Genomic DNA, 20,929 nt, shown 5'->3' with positions numbered 1-20,929 from the left:
AAAAATGAGTGAGGCCGGATGCATGCAAGCAGCTTGGATGGCAGCCTCCCACATCAGGCGGCTTGGATGGCAGCCTCCCACATCCGTGTCCGGGAACTAGTCCCCAGGCACCGTCCATAGACGAATGGGAGAGGAAATTTACGGGTCACCGTTGGAGATGACCTGAGTCACTTAATTTACTCGATTAAAGACATAACATGCGCAGTGGGTTTGCACATCCACTATTTCATCGAGTGAATCAAGTGCCACTTGTTCCTCTTCTTTACATCAATGCATGCATTTAACTTCTTTCAGCGGATTAGCAAGTCGAGATTACTGAAGTGTCACGGCTACGGCAATTTCTGTCCAGACACGAATACATGGAAGTTCCAAGGTTCAATCTCGAAAAAGGAGAAAAGTATCAGATTTCATATCATCCTCCAAGCACCAATGGGCAGCCATGAACATCACAATTTTCCAAGTACTCATTTGCTATTATTATTTTTATTACACCGATTCTCTGGAATCTGTGCAGTTCGCCAGCAAGCAGTTGGAGCAATGTCTTTTGGAGGCCATCTTCTAGAAGAACTCTTCATAGCTCTCTATGGTGAACGATTGCCATCCATCAAGAGTGAGTGCCTTTGCTCATATCAGTGGATTCCTATTGACATCTTTGTACAGCAGGTACCTAGACTTGGTTTTACCAAGGGCAGCATACCTGGAACAGCAAGGCAACAGCCATGAGCTGCCTACAAAAGCCAAGTCCATCAATGATGAACGCAAAGTTCGCACACACTAACCATTGAGGCACAAATGGCGCCATCCAAATGGTATCGCCTGCTTGCACCGGATACCTGTATCATCAATGCAAAATACTCTATAGTGGAATATGGAACATTATGGAATATATGCCAGTAGCAAACAGCAGTTGACGTTTTACTTTCAGGAAAGAACACTGTATGTTTGGTTTTGAGAACATAATGTCACAATTCTAAGTCAAAAATATGCAAACATTTGAAGGGCAATGGACGGAAAAAGAATAATAATAGATGGTAAATTATGCATATTAAAAACAATCCCGCATATTACTCCCTCCATCCCAAAATAAGTGTCTCAACCTTAGTACAACTTTATACTAAAGTTAGTACAAAGTTGAGACATTTATTTTGGAACGGAGGGAGTAGAAGTTACTGTGTGTCAGCACACCTGACATGGCGGCCCCGCCACGCAGCGACCCCAACGGCTCGCCCACGCCACCAAGACTGCCGCGGGCTCGCAAGAGCAACCCTCGAGTGAGTGGGCCGGAGTGGGTGTAAGTGTGGCCCGGCCCAGCGGCTGCCACTACTTAACCTAGCCTCGACCTCCAAGCCAATCATCCAGTGGATCAGGCAAACGGCAATGGCGGCTACCTACTTTCCAATTCCCCATTCTTGTAATCCCTAGTTCGTTGTAATCCAATACAGCTATCCGAATTCGAGCTACTAGTGAATCCGATCGAGAGAACTCCATCCAGTCCCTCACATCTGGTATCAGAGACAACCACCACCACTTCCCTACTCCGATCTGGCTCTATTCGTCGAAACCAGGCGTCTTCGTCAAGCCCGCGTACAGATCGAGGCCATGGATTCCACCATGAAGGAGTACATGGACAAGATCACCAAGTCCATGGACGAGTTCCGCATCGAGCTCCGAGGCAACACGGCCGCGATCCACGCGCACACGGCCAAGCTGGGCGATCTGGTCGCGTGGCGGCCCGATCTGGAGCATCGCGTCGATCAGCTCACCAACGCGGTAGCGGAAATGCAACAAGGGCGACCGCCTGCGGCGGCGGCGCTCGGTGTGGCACCGCAGGGATCGTCGACGACTGCTCCCACCCTCGCTGCGGTCGGCGTTCACCCTGGCGCCGAACCGACCGCGCAGGGGCGGCCACACGGGTCCGAGGACCACTGCGACGCCTTCCTCCACCGGGAGCAGGGGCTGGCCACGCCGCCAGCGCCCCTCCCGGGCACTGGTCAGTACTCCCTGCAGTCGCCTGGTCCTGTAGTTTCCCCTTTCTCTCATGCTAGTCAACTGCTCGCCGGATTGGGACAAGCCCATCCTTCTGTGGTGTTTCCATAGTTCGCCGGCGAGAACCCAAAACTGTGGAAGACATTATGTGAGCAGTACTTCGGCATGTTTGGAATTCATTCCACATTTTGGGTACCCATGGCTGCACTCAATTTCTCTGGCCCTGCATCCATATGGTTGCAATCAGTTCAGAACAAAATTGTCTGACTACGATTGGGAATCCTTTGCTGCTTTACTCTGTACGCGATTTGGTAGAGACAGCATCAGCATCTGATCCGTCAGTTCTATACAATTCGACAGACCACTTCGGTTGCAGATTATATTGAGCGTTTTAAATCAATAATGAATCATTTGGTCTCATACTCTGACAACACTCACCCGTATTTTTACTTGACTCGTTTTGTCGAGGGTCTTCGGGCGGACATCCGTGCTGTGGTTCTGGTGCAGAGACCACCGGATCTGGATACGGCGTGTTCGCTCGCCTTGCTCCAGGAGGAAGTCGCGGGATGCAGATGCCATCACCGCGTGCGGTGGACACGGGACCGCGACCAAGAGGAGCGCTTCCTCTACCACCTCCTCCACCGCGCCCGACGCCTGCTCCAGCAACACCCGCTGCTGTCGATCGTCGTGGACTCGACGGCGCCCGCACGGACAGCTCCAAGGTCAAGGCGCTACGTGAGTATCGACGTGCTCGAGGGCTCTGCTTCAAATGCGGTGAGCGCTGGGGCCATGATCATACATGCCCCACCACCGTACAACTCCACGTGGTCGAGGAACTTCTGGAACTCTTCGGCATCGATCCTGTTCTTGATCATGAGCAAACGCAGCCGGTGGAGACTGCTATGGCCATTTCCAAGCATGCCCTGACAGGTGACACATCGCCAAAGGCATTCCAAGTTCACGCATGGCTCCAGGGGCACGAATACTCATGCTGGTGGACTCCGGCAGCTCCACATCATTTGTAGATGCTCAATTGGCTGCCAGATTGGAAGGAGTGGTTCCATTGGCTCGTGCAGGGCGTGTCAAAGTGGCAGGCGGAGGGGAACTTCAATGCCGAGCTTCCATTCCTCAGTGCAAGTGGTTTTCGCAAGGACATGAGTTTGTGACTGATATGAAGGTTCTGGAATTGGGTACTTATGATGCCATCCTTGGAATGGACTGGTTGGAGCAGAACAGCCCGATGACGGTCGACTGGAAGGGCAAGCACATTGCTATTCCATCACCTGGTGGGGTAGTGCATATCCACGGCCATCCATCAACTTCTTCATGTCCGGTTATCAACAGTATGCAGCTAGGCAGCTTGTGTCGCCAAGGGGCTGTCTCACACATGGTTCAGTTGTATCAAGTCACCTTGGGGGACGGAGAAGCACAAGAGGCTACCCCCGAATGCATTCAGGCGATACTGGAGCAATACCCTGATGTTTTTCAAGAACCAGAAGGGCTTCCCCCTCGGCGTAACTGTGACCATCACATACCACTGGTGCCGGGGGCACAGCCAGTGAACATTCGTCCGTACCGGCACAAACCTGAGCATAAGACAGAGATTGAGGAACAAGTGGCAGAACTACTCAAACAGGGTGTCATCAGACGCAGTGCTAGCCCGTTTGCATCCCCGGTGATTTTAGTAAAAAAGAAGGACGGCACATGGCGCCTCTGCGTAGATTATCGCCATCTCAATGCTATGACCACAGTGCCCAAATTTCCAGTACCAGTAATTGAGGAGCTGCTTGACGAACTACACGGAGCAGTCTGGTTCTCCAAACTTGATCTTCGAGCAGGCTATCACCAGATCCGTATTGCCGACGGTGAAGAATACAAAACAGCCTTCACAACTCATTCTGGGCACTTCGAGTTCCTGGTGCTGTCATTTGGACTGGCAGGAGGACCGGCGACGTTTATAGGGGCTGTTACTGACACCTTGCATCCTCTCTTACGCAAGTGTGTGCTGCTGTTCTTTGACGACATACTAGTCTTCAGCCGTACTTTGAAGGATCATGCTGCCCATCTGGCGCAAGTTTTGCAGCTGTTGCGTCGCGACCAATGGAAGGTCAAGGCTTCGAAATGTTGTTTTGGCCAGCGCCAGTTATCTTACCTGGGCCACGTGATTAGTGACAAAGGTGTGGCCACCGAGCCAAGCAAAGTGCAGGCAGTAGCTCAATGGCCTACACCAGTGGATGTTAAGGAAGTCAGGCGTTTCCTAGGCCTGGCAGGATACTACCGCCGATTCGTACGACACTTTGGCATTGTGGCGCCCAATGTTCAACCTCCTCAAGAAAGGAACCCCGTTTGTCTGGACGCAAGCGACTGAGGAGTCATTCCAACTACTGAAACAAGGTCTTGTTACTGCTCCTGTACTTGCCCTACCGGACTTCTCAAAGCCTTTTGTCGTCGAAACAGATGCATGCGACGCTGGTGTCAGGGCAATCCTGCAGCAACAGGGGCACCCAATTGCCTATATGAGCAAAGCACTGTCACCCAAGTATAGGGGGTTGTCCACCTATGAAAAAGAATATCTGGCAGTGGTAGTGGCCGTAGACCAATGGCGCCCATATCTCCAACACAGCGAATTCGTCATACAGACTGATCAGAAGAGCCTGGTGCATTCAGAAGAGCAAAGACTCACGACCCCTTGGCAGCAAAAAGCATTTACCAAGCTTCTCGGTCTTCGCTACACCATCAAGTACAGAAAAGAGACAGAAAATGGGGGTGCGGATGCTCTTTCCCGTGCTACCCACGCTGAGCAATTGCAAGCCATATCCTCTTGTCAACCTAGTTGGATGGAAGACATCATTGCCAGCTACAATTCAAATCCACAAGCCCAGAAACTGCTGGAACAGTTAGCCATTAGAGCAGATCCAAAAGGACGCTTCACTCTCGAGCAAGGCATCTTACGATTCACGGGACGCATCTGGCTAGGAGGCAGCACAGCAATGCAACAGCAGATTATCAAGGCGTTTCATGATACCCCTCTTGGAGGCCACTCGGGCTTCCCAGTAACATGGCGCCGGGTACGCCGTCTCTTTGCTTGGGCCAAAATGAAAACACACATTCAACACTATGTACGTTGCTGCCCTACTTGCCAACAGGCCAAGCCAGACCGAGCCGCTTACCCTGGACTGCTCGAACCCTTGCCGGTGCCCAAGGAATCCTGGGAGATGATCACAATGGATTTCATCGACGGACTCCCAACTTCTGGAGGTGTGAACTGCATTCTGGTAATCGTCGACAAGCTGACAAAATTTGCTCACTTTCTGCCCCTAGCACACCCTTATACAGCCTCCAAAGTAGCACTGCTATACATGAACCAAGTCTACCGGCTACATGGATTTCCAGGGTCGATTGTGTCTGACCGTGATCCAGTATTTACAAGTCATTTCTGGCAAGAACTCTTCAAGTATGCAGGCACGGGTCTCAGAATGAGTTCAGCCAACCACCCGCAGACGGATGGCCAGACGGAGAGGGTTAACCAGTGCCTGGAAACCTTCCTCCACTGCTTCACGCAGGCGTGTCCCCGTCGATGGAGCTACTGGATTCCACTTGCCCAATTCTGGTACAACTCTTCCCATCATTCTGCCATTGGGATGTCACCATTTCGTGCCATGTATGGACATGAACCACGACAATGGGGGATTACTTCAACGACCGCTTGTTCAGTTCCGGCCCTTCGTTCTTGGCTGGATGAACGCGTTGTTGTGCAAGACCTGCTCCAACAGCATCTTCACCGAGCGAGGCAGTGCATGAAGCAACAAGCTGACAAAAAACGATCATTCCGAGCCTTTGAGGTGGGCAACTCAGTTTATCTTAAGCTGCAACCTTATATCCAAACTTCAGTGGCTTCCCGCGCCTGTCACAAGCTGGCCTTCCGTTTCTTTGGGCCCTTCAAGATTATTGGGCGGGTCAACGAGGTGGCCTACAAGCTTCAGCTGCCACCCCAGGCGCAAGTGCACCCCGTAGTGAGCTCCCAACTTATCCTGACATACCTTCAGTGCCAGTGGCAGTCCTTGAACGTCGCTGGCGCAAACGGCGCGGGGCTATGGTGGAACAAGTGCTGGTCCGGTGATCCAACCCAGCAGCAGTGGCTGATTCATGGGAGGACAAAGTGGCTCTGCAAGCTCGATTCCCAGCCGCTGAAGCTTGGGGACAAGCTTCTGCTCAAGAAGGGGGGGATGTCAGCACACCTGACATGGCGGCCCCGCCATGCAGCGACCCCAACGGCTCGCCCACGCCACCAAGACTGCCGCGGGCTCGCAAGAGCAACCCTCGAGTGAGTGGGCTGGAGTGGGTGTAAGTGTGGCCCGGCCCAGCGGCTGCCACTACTTAACCTAGCCTCGACCTCCAAGCCAATCATCCAGTGGATCAGGCAAACGGCAACGGTGGCTACCTACTTTCCAATTCCCCATTCTTGTAATCCCTAGTTCGTTGTAATCCAATACAGCTATCCGAATTCGAGCTACTAGTGAATCCGATCGAGAGAACTCCATCCAGTCCCTCACACTGTGTGTCAATAAGGTGGAGTAATTGCCTGTTCGGCAATGACTATGGAGCGCACATCTTCTAGTGCATCAGAACCAAGATATGACCTCTTTCATGAAACAACTTCCATCTCTAGTCATAAAACAAACAAGAAAATTTATACTGCATCCTTACCAGCTATTTCCCAATCGATATATTCCTTGTCCCTCTAAAAGCAGCAGCCCATGTTGATTGTAATGAACCTCCTAGTAGAATCAAATCGAAAAAGAAGACTGAGGCTTCAGAATAGGATCGGTGTTACTGCTGTGAACGTATGCATAGAAAATAGCATCACATATCCTCTGGTGAGAAGTTTTAGATTAAAAAACAGAATATGATCACAGTTCGCCCCATCAAACAGGCATTATCAAAATTATTAAAAGTAACATAATATACACACAAAGATGTACATACCTTCACATTGAGATACTCGCCTGGCTGAAAGTCCATTATCTGTAAGTGAGGGAGAAGCATATCAAGAAAGTCGTTCTTCAATCAACATTCAGAAGCAGACACTTCTAATCTGAATGAACAACTTCAGACTTTATGTTATGTTGTGGGGCCCACAACACCTAACCCGAAAATAAGCCATCAATGTAATTCTGAGTTGTACGGTATATTTTGTAAGATTCTTACTGGTCCCCTCTAATAAGAGTGGCGCAAAACCTTTTCCCACAACAAATGCTTCAACATGTAAAATATTTCTTTGTTCAGCTGAAAGTCAGTGAACAACTCCCCTTTTATTGTGATGGAAGTTGATGATTAACTCGAAGTGGACAAGAAATGATTTTAAATAAAATGCCTGGTTGGCTGGAACTCAACGTTGGGTCGAACAATTTATGACACAATAAGCAACTTAACCAGCAAAAGATAATCAAACTTACATGAATATTAAAGTCATAAGGTAGAGAAGTGGGTAGCAGCTTCCTCAGCTCAAATACCTGGTGAACAAGAGGCAAAGAATTTCAGGCCAGCACAGAAGACGGAACATTTTAACAGGAAAGAAAGCAACAATGTTTTATGGACGTTCAAAGTTGGCAAGGAGTCTATGTGGCAAAGACGATCAGAAACAAGACAAATTTGTGAGTGAGAGCAAGCCACATGTTAATATATACATCCATAAGTTTGTTGATTAGTGGTTCCTTCATCTGGAATACATGTAGTACTATATAACAAAGACTTAATAAATGGCAGGCAATCCAAGTTAATAGGATCCTAGATATTGTAGGAAAGATGATGCAAAGAAAAATGTTGTACCTCTCCTGGGGTTTCAAGGAGGGGTTGCTTATCTGTTGAACCAACAACTAGATCAGCATGGTAATCCCCAATGGCTGTGTACCTAAAGGAACATAATTGCAACAGAACTTGGTATTAATTGAGTTAGCAGAAAACAGCAAAAAAGCACTGATGAAAGACACTTGTACAGTTGTACCTGAGTTAAGTGAATCGTGTTCAGAATAAAAGGGGAAAAGGGGCAATGGTTACAATAATAATTGACTAGATGTAGGCCAATATTTGTCATGGGAGGAAGGGAATGGGCTCCGCTCCGCTCCGCTCTCCCACCTAGCTCCGCTTAGCCCTCCCCCTCCACCAACCTCGCCGGCGTCCCCTGCAAGCCCCGGCGCCACCCAGCCTTCCTCCTCCACCAGCCCCACCATCGACCCCCCCCCCCAAGCCCGCGGCCATGGCGTCCTCTGGTGCTGACCCTGTCGACCGCCGAGCGACCCTCTCCGGCGAGCGCGTGTCCTCCGGTGACCGCTGTCTCGACTCGGGGAGCGAGTCCTCCGCGCGCTCGTACAGTGACGTCGCCCGGACTCCGCCTCCGCCCCCTGCGCCTCCGGTGACGGCTGCCCCAAGCCACGCGGCGGAACCGAGCAGGCGGCCTGCCAAGACCCGCCTCGGCCCACGCTCGGAGGTGCACCGCGTCTCCAATGGTACCGCGATCGACGCCGACGGCTTCCAACAGCCGAGGCGACACAACCGCCGTCGCCCCCGCCCGGCTGCCACGCCCAGCCCTCCGCCACTCCGCCGCCGCAACCCCTCCCCTGAGGAGGTCGCCGGCCTCTGCTTCCGCTGCCTGGACCACCGCCATCGCGTGCGCGACTGCACCAATGAAATCCGGTGCAGACGCTGCCTCACCTCCGGCCACGACTCCCGCTCCTGCGACGGTCTGCGCCCCGGGAACAGCAGGGGCCGCGCCAGCCCACCGCCTCGCCGCCGCGTCGTCTCGGCCACGCCTCCCACCCCTCCCGCAGCCCAGATGGTCCTCGCGCCCGCGCCGCGCTCCCCGGAGCCCGTGCGAGTCGTCATGGCGCACTCCGTCGAGATGGAGGAGGCCGAGCAGGTGCTTGCCCGCGCAATGGTGGCCTCCATCACCGGCAACAGGCCATCCGTGTCCACGACCGAGGTGTCCGACCTGCTCATCAGCGCGCTCGAGCTCTCGGAGGGTGACTTCACGGTCCACGAGCACCACCCCGAGGATTTCCTTATCCTCTGCTCCTCCCACACCACCAAGCGCCGCCTCGACGGCGACCACTTCATCAACTCTCCGTGCTTCTCCCTTTCACTCCGGCCATGGAGCAAGCTCGCCCATGCCGGCTCTGGTGTGTTCGAGTACCGCGTTGAGCTAGAACTCCGCGGCATTCCAGCCCAAGCCTGGCACCTGTCAACAGCGGAGCACATTTTGGGGGAAAGCTGTTGGATCGAGCGTCTGCATCCTCGCACGCGCTCGCGGGACGACCTGGCCACCTTCCGGCTATCTGGCCGCACGCACGACCCCGCCCACATCCGCCGCACCGCCATCCTCGAGATCGTCGAGCAGATTCCCTCGCGCATAAGCTCCGAAGCGCCGACCATCAGGACGCTCACGTTCCCCATCTCCGTTGTGATCACGCGCGCCGACATGATCCAGCCGGTCTCCACCGGGTTCCAGGCCGACACCGACCGCGACAGGAGTTGCGCCGGTAACCCACCAGGCCCAGACCAAGGACCCGGCCGCGGACGCGCCCGCCGACGCGGCCGCAAGCGACGGAGGACTGATGCGCAGCCGGGCGGGCGCGCGGATGGCATGGCCGTCGATTCGCTGGGCTGGCACGCCGGCGACCGCTCCGGCCGCATTGACGGGGTGAACACGGCCTCCTCTTGGCCCACTCCGGCCGGCGTGGTGCCGCGGCCGCCCGCGCCCACCACGAGGAACGGCATGCTGCCATGGCCAGGTCAGCAGGGGCCCACCCAATCTCGTCGCCGCTCCAGAAAATGGAAAAGCAAGAGAAGGCAAAGGCACACTTTTGGCATGGACCAGGCGCGCAAGGCTGCGACCGCCACAGGAGATGCCAGGGTCGGGGCCACCACGGCTGCTGGCGAGACGTCATTGGCTGCAGGGCCATCAGAAGCCTCCACAGATTCAAACTCCGCCCCAGCCCCCGAGCCCGAGGAGGATCCCGCTGGGCCAACCGCTGGCTCACATGATCCGATGGCTTGTCGGGACCTGGCCGCCCTGAGCGAGGTGCCAGACTCGCAGCCTGAGGAGCCAGCCGAGCAGACCGGCCTGTCGGGACAAAGCGGTTCTTTGCACACGTACTCCCCGTCAGCGGGACCGGGCGCATGCGCTGACCTGTCCACGCGGCCCCACCCCCCGCGACGCGCCAGATGGGGAGATGCGAGAGGCCACAACCCCTGCCTGCCCGACAGGCCTTGCTGATGAAGGACCGCCCTCGCCGCCCTCCCCACCAAGAAACCCCATCGCAGCTGATGGGCCGCCGACCCCACCCTCCCCATCAAGAGGCCCCATTACAATCTTGCAACGCGGTCAGGCCCAGCATGCGACGCCAGGAAGGCCCAACAACCCCACCACACCAGTTGCCCCCGTGGCCGCATGCACCACCCCTAGTCCGCGTCCAACTGTGCCTGATCGCTATGCTTCTCCGCCCATCACTCTCCGCCGCACCAGAGGCCGCGCCGCGCCGCAACGATCATGGACGTTGGGCGAATTCCTTGCCGCCGCCACTAAGCAGGTATGCGCGGCGCTACCGACACCTGGGAAACAGCCGCGTCGCCCGCTTAACTACTCCCCTCGACGAGGACGCTCGGCATCTGCCACCACCGCTGGGCCACCGCCTACCGCCGAGCGAAGGGCGCAGGTGCAACTTCTCCGCACGCTGGGGATCGTGGGCATCAACCAGAAGATAGCAACGACCGAGATGAAGACTTATGAAGGAATGTTCGCGGTACCCATCCCGTTGACGGTGATCAAGGCCATCGCGACCCTGGTTGATCGTGAGATCCCAGCGTGCCTCGCTGCGTCGCCTACAATCTCGGCGCGCGTCGATAACACAGACGCGAACTAGGCCCGGCCGGCTACCTTACCGTCAATCCCGTTCCCATCGATCACGGCCTTAAGGTCGCTGTTTGGAATGTACGCGGACTCAATGCGCGCGCCCGACGCATCGCCATTAGATCGCTACTGGACGCCACTGGGGCATCGGTTGTATGCTTGCAGGAGACTAAAATGGCGTTGATTTGTTCGTCTGTTGTCCTGGATACTCTTGGACCAGAATTTGACGACTACACCTACCTCCCGGCGCTGGGCACACGCGGCGGCATCCTCCTGGCTTGGAAGAGCAGGGTCGTGACTATCACGGACCCGGTATTCACCACGAATGCGATCACAGGCAAGGTGACCACGGCCACCGGCGCGCCTTGGTGGGCTGACCGTCGTATACGGACCCTAAGAGGACGCGGATAAGATCTCATTCATGCAGGAGTTGCGTGACATCCGTGCGGATTGCATTGGACCTTGGATGCTATGTGGAGACTTTAACCTCATCTATCGCGCGGAGGACAAGAGCAGCAGCGGATTGAACCGGCACATGATGGGCAGGTTTCGCCGCGTCATTAACGACCTCGCCCTGAAGGAGGTATACCTCAACGAACGCCGTTTCACATGGTCTAACGAGCAATCCCCCCGACCCTGGTGCACCTGGACCGGGTGCTATGCACGTCCGATTGGGAGGATGCGCACACCGATTGCCATCTGCGCTGCCTCGCATCAGTCGTATCGGACCATTGCCCCCTCCTACTGGACTGCTCGCCCACACCGACGGCCCATCGGCGCTTCCACTTCGAGGATTACTGGCTGCGCCTGGACGGGTTCCACGACACGGTCGCTGCGGCTTGGGGCTCTGTCCACGACCCCGACCCCTTCCGGCGTCTTGTGTTGCGCCTACAGGCCACAGCCCGACGGCTCACAAGCTCGAGCGCCAAGACCACCGGCAACATCCGAGACAAGATGGCCATCTGCCGGGAACTCATCCTGCGCTTCGACAAGGCCATGGAGGACCGCATGCTCTCACCGCCGGAAGATTGGCTGCGCAAGCAGACCAAGATCGCCTACCTCGGCCTTGCCTCCATGGAGCGCACTATCGCCAGGCAACGATCACGCATCGCCAATCTCAAGGATGGAGACGCCAACACCAGCTTCTTTCACCGGCAGTGCTCCTACCGCCAGCAGAAGAACCGCATGCACTGCATCACCGTCAACGGGCAAGTACTCACAGGCCACGAGCAGATGGCTCAAGCGGCCTTCACGCATTTCGACGGCTTGCTCGGCACTGCCGTCAACAGGGATCACACGCTGGACTTGTCCCAGCTCATCGAGCCATCTGACCTGGCGTGCCTCGACGCACCATTCAGCCTGGAAGAGATATGGGACGTAATAAAGCGCATGTCGCCGCGTAAGGCGCCGGGGCCCGATGGATTCACAGCAGAATTTCTCCGGGCGTGCTGGAGCATCATCAAACAAGACCTGCTTGATGTCTTCCAACTGCTGTTCGAGATGCGTGGGCGCGGCTTCAGCAAACTGAACCAAGCGCTCCTGATGCTACTACCCAAGCGTGCTGATGCCCATCAACTTGGTGACTACACACCGATATGCTTTATCCATCTTGTGGCCAAGATCTTCGCCAAGGCCCTATCGCTGCGTCTCGCCCCAAAGCTGGACAGCCTGGTGAGCCGCAACCAAAATGCATTCATCGCCGGCCGGAGCCTCCACGACAATTTCGTCCTCGTCAGGCAATCACTAAGGCTGCTGCACCAACTCGGAGCTCCGAGGACCATGATCAAGCTCGACCTAACGAGCGCCTTTGACTCCCTGTCATGGCCCTTCCTCTTCGAGGTTTTGCGCCAGTACAGATTTGGCGACCGCTTCAGGGAGTGGATCGCAATCCTCCTGTCCACGGCCAGCACCCGCGTCATGCTCAACGGGGAACCCGGCCCGCCAATCTGGCACCGTTGCGGACTACGCCAAGGAGACCCTGTATCACCCCAGCTCTTCGTGCTTGCCGTCGACACCCTCGGTCGCCTCATGCGGCACGCCTTCCAGGAAGGTATTCTGCAACAGCTACATCCTTGACGCGACATCCCGGCTATCTCACTCTACGCCGACGACGTGATGCTATTCTGCAACGCCAAACCCGGGGATGTCGACACAGTCAAAGGGATTCTTCACATGTTCGGCACGGCCTCTGGCCTACAGGTGAACTATGCCAAAAGCTCAGCTACGATCCTTCATGGCACCGATGAGACTGCAGCATTGATAGAGCAGCTGGGATGCCTGGTTGCAGACCTGCCTATCAAATACCTCGGCATCCCGCTGACGACGCGACGCCCCTCTGTTGCCATGTTGCAACCCCTTGTTGACTCAGTGGCTGGGCAACTTCCAGCGTGGAAGGCGTGGCTGATGAATAGAGCAGGGCGGCTGGCCATGGTGAGATCAGTGCTAAGTGCCATACCCGTCCATCAAATGCTGGCACTAGCGCCCCCAAAGAAAACCCTGCGACAAATCGAAAGGATCCAGCAAGGGTTTCTCTGGGCGGGACGCGCGGCTGCAAACGGGGGACACTGCCACGTCAACTGGCGACATGTCTGTCGCCTGATCGAATATGGCGGACTCGGAGTTCGCGACCTGGAGCGCGCCGGGCTGGCGCTGCGCTTGCGCTGGCTCTGGTTCGCCCGCACAGACAGTGAGCGCGCGTGGCAAGGCCTAGACCTGCAGTTCACCGCCGATGAGCGAGCCCTTTTCTTCGCATCCACATTCATGGTGCTTGGAGACGGCTCGACTGCCCTTTTTTGGGAGGACCGATGGCTGCACGGGCAATCCATCCAAGAGATCGCGCCCCTGCTCTACGAGTGTATCCCCATGCGACGCCGCAAGTCGACAACTGTGGCTGCCGGCATCGCCGGGAACGCGTGGGCGCACAACATTCATGGCACCCTCGGGGTCCACGAGATCGGGCAATACCTGCTGCTGTGGCAGGACGTGATGCGCACGACACTCTCCAACGAGCCGGACAAGCTGCGCTGGAAATGGTCTACAAACGGGACTTACTCCACGCAATCATGCTACTTGGCCACTTTCTAGGGATCGACGGCCTGCCACTCCTGGAAGCTCATTTGGAAGAGCTGGGCACCACCGCGGGTGAAATTTTTTCACTGGTTGGCTAACCAAGACCGGTGTTGGACCGCAGACAGGCTTGCTCGTCGAGGACTACAGCACCACCCCCGCTGCCTCCTTTGCGACCAAGCGCCCGAGACGATCCAACACCTGCTGCTTGCGTGCCCCTTTGCCCGTCAGACATGGCACGCAACCCTGACATGGCTACGCATCCCGGCCCCTGTCCCGGAGCACGAGGCCAACCTCATGGACTGGTGGCTGCGCGCGAAGGAGGCCACGCCAGTAGGATTGCGCAAAGCCCTGCAGTCCGTCGCCCTACTAGTGTCGTGGATGCTCTGGAAGCATAGAAATGATTGTGTCTTCGAGCAAGCGAGACCATCTCCCGAACAGATCCTGGACAAGATCAAAGCGGAGCTCAGCTCCTGGGCCTCAGCAGGGGCACAAGGACTCACGGTCGTGTTACCACAGTCATGGGACGTCCACTGATCCTAGCACCTGCTATGTAATTCCAGCCTCCTAGGAGGATTGTACTCGTACACCCCACCTTTTCAATGAAATGAAACGCAAAGGCCTTTTGCGTTTTCTCGAAAAAAATATCTGTCATGGAACTTAATTCAATCTTGGAGAATTAGAACACGCTTAACTGACAGATGACCTTCAACAAGAACAATGCAGCTAGGTCTACATGAATGGTAAATAAAAATCAAATTTGCAAAACAGTGGGCACCTCCTCTCAAAGATTACAAGAGTGCTTGGTTTATCTGATATCACAGAGTGCTTCATGTTTGCAGGAAGATAAGCATAAGAGTCTACCTGCAACCATCATCAAGTCATTTATCAAATCAAACCATCCTGGTCAAGCTTTACTTCTTAAAGGTTGTTCAAAAGAGGCAACAGTCAGGGGAAAAAATCATGATTGTGGGATGAACTACGTTGCTTCAGGAGAACTTATATGCCACTGGATAGTTCCCAAGAACCACAGTCTGTAGTTGACAACATTGCATGAGAAAAACCGTAGTGGGTTTTTGCAAAGACCATTTTGCCCCAGTGAGTATGAGGAGGGGAAAATGAAAGAGCCAAATGGACTTTTCCTATTGTTTACTGCCAAAGAATCATAACTGATAAGTGGCAGTTTCATTCATCTAGCCATGTCAAATAATGAAAACAATGTTGAATCTGAAAATTTAATAATACCATACACAGTTCCTGTTTTATAAATTTGACTGTTATTATCTGTTCACAAACTTTGATGTAATATCACTATATCAGCATCGGATTTCAACCTTTTGTAGTCTTTATTTCACATTTTTACAAGTTCAAACATGCTATGACAATATAACAACAAACCAAGACTAGATAGACTAAGATACATGATCACCACTGAGACACTGTATTACAAGATCACAATCTGCTATGATGGTATATATGATGATAAGGTCAAATATAATTCTTAGTAACAAATAGAAAGAATATCAATGAGCTGGGTATGAGTCTGCCTTGAAACTAACTGATGTGCGAAGAAATGCATAACTGAACCAAAAACAATTCCATATGAACCCCGCAGGTTGTTATGGAATCAGTGATATTTAAAGTACCCCAATTCTTTGTTAAATACACAATTAATTTGATAAAAAAATCACAAAAAGCATGCATTCATGTAATCTTACCAACATGGAGTGGGTTGTTCCGCTCTCCACAGACAATGCAATGCTGCCTTGAACTACAAAGATAAGCCTGGAAATAAAATGGGAGCGCTGGAAATCTCATTAAGGAGGTGGTGATAATTCCAAGTCAGACAAGGAGAAGGATGCTGACAAATGAATTAATCCCTCCGTTAATCTATGTCTGAGTGTTTAACTAGCAAGTTAAGCATTGAACCTTTCAACATCTTTCGGTGGTAAGGCTGATTTTGATCCATCTGCATAATGCAACAAGGACCTTAATAGGCTGCTTTTGCCAACAACTTAGTTCCAGCAAAATAAATATGACATGTGATGATGTACAAGAAAAGAAAGGACTTTAAACTGAGCGCTACCGAGCTTGGCAATTTTGGCCCGAGAATGTAGTACATATCCAGATGTACAAAAGTTGCTTAAGTCATGTATGATTATATATAAAAAAGTTAGAGCTATCATTATTGTTCCCATACATGAACAAAAATACTAGATCCAGTAAATAAGCATCTTATCATCCAACTTGATGTTTAGCAACTATATTGACTAGTATTTTGTCTTATGAGTTGATATATGCAGTTACTCCCTCCATACGACACTTATTTTGGAACCGAGGGAGTACATATGATTATAGCATTCTTTGTAACCACATGACAGTAAATGGGATAAACAACACACCTTGCATGTTTGCCAAGTACATAGTGAAGTGTGCACCAAGAGCTGGGCTAATCAAATATGCTCCTAACGTGTTGGTCCTAGAGAGAATAAACGGTTGGTGTTAATATAGCCACATAATTTGCATAGAAATTAGAGTACACGGGAAAGACAGAGCCTTACCAATCAGGCAAAGGACTGAATACATGGCTTTCTGGTGTTATTAAAGCATGATCCTTTTTGTACACACTACGTGTGAAGCCAGGTAAATCTGGAGATCCACAAAATGAACAAAATTAGCATTAACTGGACAATGTATAAGAGCATCCATCTTCAAGAAAATAAAACCATAGCTTAATAGTAAATGATGACGAAACTCTCGAGGCTCTAAGCCTATGCATACAGACAGAAGCAATAACTGGAATGAATATATAGGATTCTTAGCAAGGGTGTGACAGGACAATCTAAAATTCATAGCTGGAAGGCAATCTACTACAATTAAAATAAACAAGATGAACTGGAGAGACTGCAGATGGTATCATTCTAGTTCTAGTCCCATAAGAGTGGAATATGAGACACAGTTTGCATGAACAATCAAGCAGTACTTAGTGCACAGCTCAATTACTCAAGGTCTCAAGTCTCATCACAGGAAAAAAAACCATTAAGAGCATCTCCAACAGATTACTAAAAATTTGGTGCCCTAAAAACGATTTTAGGTGAGGAGAGAGAAGATTTTAGGGCACCAGAAAAGTTTTTTCTTTTCTAGATGCCCTAAAATTTGAAAAATGAACTAAAAGCACATAAATTCATTGCTCGAACTATAATACGAAATGTTGCACATTAAACATGAAACGACAAACTTAAACACTACCACTCTCATAGATCCCTAGCAGTACATTGTGATAGACCTAACTATACGGCGTAGCGTGATGCTGGCAGTAGTCGTCGAAGTCCTTATCGGAGGAGATGTCCATCACCCCGGTGCCGGAGGGGCCGGCCTCGTATTAATAGGTCATAGACCTACCCGACGGCTTCACCTCCTCCTCCTCCTCCTCGGAGAGCTCCATCTCGAGCTGGTCGAACAACTCATCGACCTTGGCTTCGATCTTGTGATTCTCCTCCTTATGCAATTTCTTGTGCTGCGCCTCCTCCTAGGAGTATGCAATGTCTAGCGCAAGGAGCTCCAGATTGGCGTCAATGAGCTTCGCTATATAGAGTGCATCGTCGGCCTTGGCGTTGTGGCTTCTCTTCCTTATGGGAAGGGCGATGAAATCCACATACTCGGCCTCCTCGGCGAAATTGAGCACCGCCGGTGCCGGAAGTACCGGAGCGTTCGCACGTCATACATGCTCGCCACCTGCTCCGCGGTATCAAAGGTGCCGAGCCACTTCATCTCCCCCATATCGGGGTTGCGGATCTCCACCGCGAAGTGGCACGACGGCCAGCGCCACACGCCATGGTACGGTGTGGAGTTCGCAGCTGGCAGGCGCGGAAGCAGTGGCGGCTGGGAAATCTCCCACGGTGATGGCGGAGGAGCTCGGCAGCAGGGAGGACGTACCCGGCGGCAGCGAAGATGGGGGTGGCCCGATTCGGGCGGCGACGACGGCGGCTGTTGCGGAAGCTCGGGCTGGCTGCAACTAGATGACGGCTGGATTCGTCGGCGGGATTGGCCGGCGGGGTGGCGGCGATGGCGTAGGGCAGCTGAAATCTGGGACGGCGACAAGGTAGCTGCCGGGATTAGTTTCAGCGGGGGTGGTTGGGTTCGTGCGGCAGTATTTTCATTTTTGTGGCAGCCGCTAGAGGTATTCCAAATATGCAACACTTGTAGCAAAATTTTGGGCCTGATGTTAAAAATTTGGGGCACATATAGGTATAGGGCATCATCTGTTGGAGACGGGTTTTTTTTTGACCCAAAGTGACCCAAATGGCAGTTGTTTGGGCACGGCGGTTGTTTTACATCATATGTTGGAGATGCTCTAAGTAGAACAACGGAACAAGATATTCGAACCTGGTTTTCCTCACATATGCACCCATGACACTATTGCACCTACCATTTGATCTAGCATCATCACCTCCACAGTGCTACCAAGTCATAAAACCACCACTAAATTGCAATCCTGCATCCAGTGGAAGAGCTTGTATGATCTAAAAATGTGGAAAAGGAGTGGCCCCTACTGCACCACAGGGACAACATACAATCATTATAGTTAGGATGCATCCGTTTCCCAAGAGCTCGCTATTTGTGTGGACCATCACTATCTTTTTTTTTCGGGAATATGCATTGTTGCGTATCATTGCATTGATAGGGTAGAAGAGTGACAAGCGCGTACAACAGAGAAGGGTGGGGAGCAACTCCTCGAGCCGTACACAAGCTGGCGGCTCGAGGAGTGCGAGATGAGCATGATGGAGGGTGCTCAGCCTCGACTACCACGATCGATCGGGTTACAGGGATAACAATCTGTAGACCGTTGGCGCCCTCACGGGCCCAAAGCTTCGCCTCGTCTTTGACCACCCACAATAGCACCGTGTTAGACGGCCGCTGCCCATCAAAGACGGCGGCGTTGCGATGTTTCCAGGTTTCCCAAGCAATGAGCGCGACAAGGGAGTTGAAACCTTTCCGCAAACCGGCCGGGTAAGTGCCGACCGTGGCCTCCCACCACTGGAAGAATCGTGCGGTGTCACTGGGCAGGGAAATTGGCAGTCGACACCATGAGAGGACCTCACGCCACGTGATCCGAGAGAAAACACACCGGACAAGCAGGTGGTGAATAGTCTCGAGCTCCTGGGCGCATAGCAAGCATGCGGGGTCGTGAGGCAAGCCCTGGCGTGCTCGACGCTCGGCCGTCCAACAGCGGTCGTGGGTAGCCAACCAGAGGAAAAACTTGGCATTCGTGGGCGCCCAAGTTTTCCAGACGAGGCGCCAGAAGGGCGCAATAGTGGAGCCGGAGAAGAGGGCGTTGTAGGCCGAGGTAGCCATGTAGGATCCACTGGCCGTCCATTTCCAGGTGATCGTGTCAGGGCCCGCCGACAGCTGAACAAGCTGGATGCGCTGCCACAGGCGAAAGTAGTCTATCGTAGCCACCGGTCCGAGGAAGCCATGGATGTCGCGGATCCAGGATTGCTGATGTAGCCCGTCGCAGACCAGACGCAGGCGCCGCCTACGCCGAGGAACAAGCGCAATGATGGACGGTGCAATCTCAGCTATGGATTGGCCATCCAGCCAATGGTCGCACCAAAAGTGGCAAGTCCTACCGTCCCCAATGCGCCAGGTCATGGAGGCCCGGAAGAATTAGTTCACTTCCTCGTCGATGCGAAGGTGCAGGTGGCTCCAGGGTCGCTCTGGGTCAATCACTTGCAGCCCAAGCCAGCGCGCCCGAAGAGCGATGCTCGAACGGTGCAGGTCGCGGATGGCGAGCCCACCGAACGACAGGGGTCGACAGATGCTCTAAGAAGAACAATGGAACAAGATATTCAAACCTGGTTTTCCTCACATATGCGCCCATGACACTATTGCACCTGCCATTTGATCTAACACCATCACCTCCACAGTGCTACCAAGTCATAAAACCACCACTAAATTGCAATCCCGCATCCAGTGGAAGAGCTTGTATGATCTAAAAATGTGGAAAAGGAGTGGCCCCTACTGCACCACGGGGACAACATACAATCATTGATATGACTAATAATCAAAACATCCTTCTCATTTCCTTGGCTGTATACTTAGTAGCATGCATCCATTTTCCAAGAGCTCGCTATTTGTGTGGACCATCACTATCGCTCCATCAGTTAAATTAGGCCATAGAATGTATTCCATCCGTCCCATAATGTAAGACGTTTGGTTTTGTCATGCTATGTATGATGGTGTTGGTGCTTATTGTGACACATGACTACTTTATTGAGCGAATTGATACATGACTGCATGAGTGATCATCATATAAAAAACAACAACAACATTTTCTATGGCCACGGGCATCCTAAAATCGGAAAATCTGAGTAGGGGGCGACACAGTGCGCCCGAGTGTGGTCGTGTAGAGGTACAGTACCTTGAAAATGCACGGGTGCGAGAGTGGGACTGGTGACCTTCGAGTAGAGCGGCGGCGACTGAGAACAATCGTTTGACGGTTCCGCCGAGCAGAACCCCTCGCCGGCGCCGGCCGCCGCTGCGCCCCCGAGGGAAGCGAGCGCAAAAAGGAGGAGGTGGTGGCCTGCGGGGACCATCTCGCGCAGCGCAGGTGTGCTGCAATGAGCCCGCGAGGTTCTGGGATTGGGACAGGGGAGGAGTGGTTGGTTGGAAGACGGCGAAGGAGGAGAAGGCCGGTCGCGAGAAGAGCCGGAGCGCACAAATTTTATTTTATTTTTGAGAAATGCCGGAGCGCACAAGTGGGTGGGTGGCGGCTACTTCGTAGAGCCCACTATGATGACTCGGATTTCATGAGGCCTTTCGTCGTTCCTAGCGGCGTTTGTTCGATCTTTTTCCTTCGAGTCCCTCTGTATTTATTACCTTGGTGTCTTTATTATCGAAAAAGGCTTTTGTCTCATTTTGTAAATAAAACAAATCATCGAAGCTACAAATCTAACAATAGTTCACACCGCA

The 20,929-nt window shown here is 52.9% G+C and overlaps 1 protein-coding gene across 1 annotated transcript; it reads right to left on the bottom strand.

The window, feature by feature from the left end:
* Positions 1–387: 387 nt before the first annotated feature.
* Positions 388–20,712, bottom strand: LOC123188573 (probable (S)-ureidoglycine aminohydrolase). The gene is made up of 12 exons (XM_044600736.1): positions 20,379–20,712; positions 16,519–16,606; positions 16,360–16,436; positions 15,887–15,926; positions 15,676–15,742; positions 14,736–14,821; positions 7,816–7,897; positions 7,443–7,499; positions 6,973–7,011; positions 6,694–6,764; positions 780–833; positions 388–697 (listed from the first exon to the last, which is right to left on the bottom strand). Exons 1-12 carry the CDS (start codon positions 20,551–20,553, stop codon positions 625–627), a joined length of 909 nt encoding a protein of 302 aa, XP_044456671.1. The 5' UTR covers positions 20,554–20,712; the 3' UTR covers positions 388–624.
* Positions 20,713–20,929: the final 217 nt, after the last annotated feature.

Source organism: Triticum aestivum, chromosome 2A (genome assembly GCF_018294505.1).
Source record: "Triticum aestivum cultivar Chinese Spring chromosome 2A, IWGSC CS RefSeq v2.1, whole genome shotgun sequence".
Classification (NCBI taxonomy): domain Eukaryota; kingdom Viridiplantae; phylum Streptophyta; class Magnoliopsida; order Poales; family Poaceae; genus Triticum; species Triticum aestivum.
The sequence above is the reverse complement of the archived record's forward strand: the minus strand, read 5'-3'. Positions and strand labels throughout refer to the sequence as shown.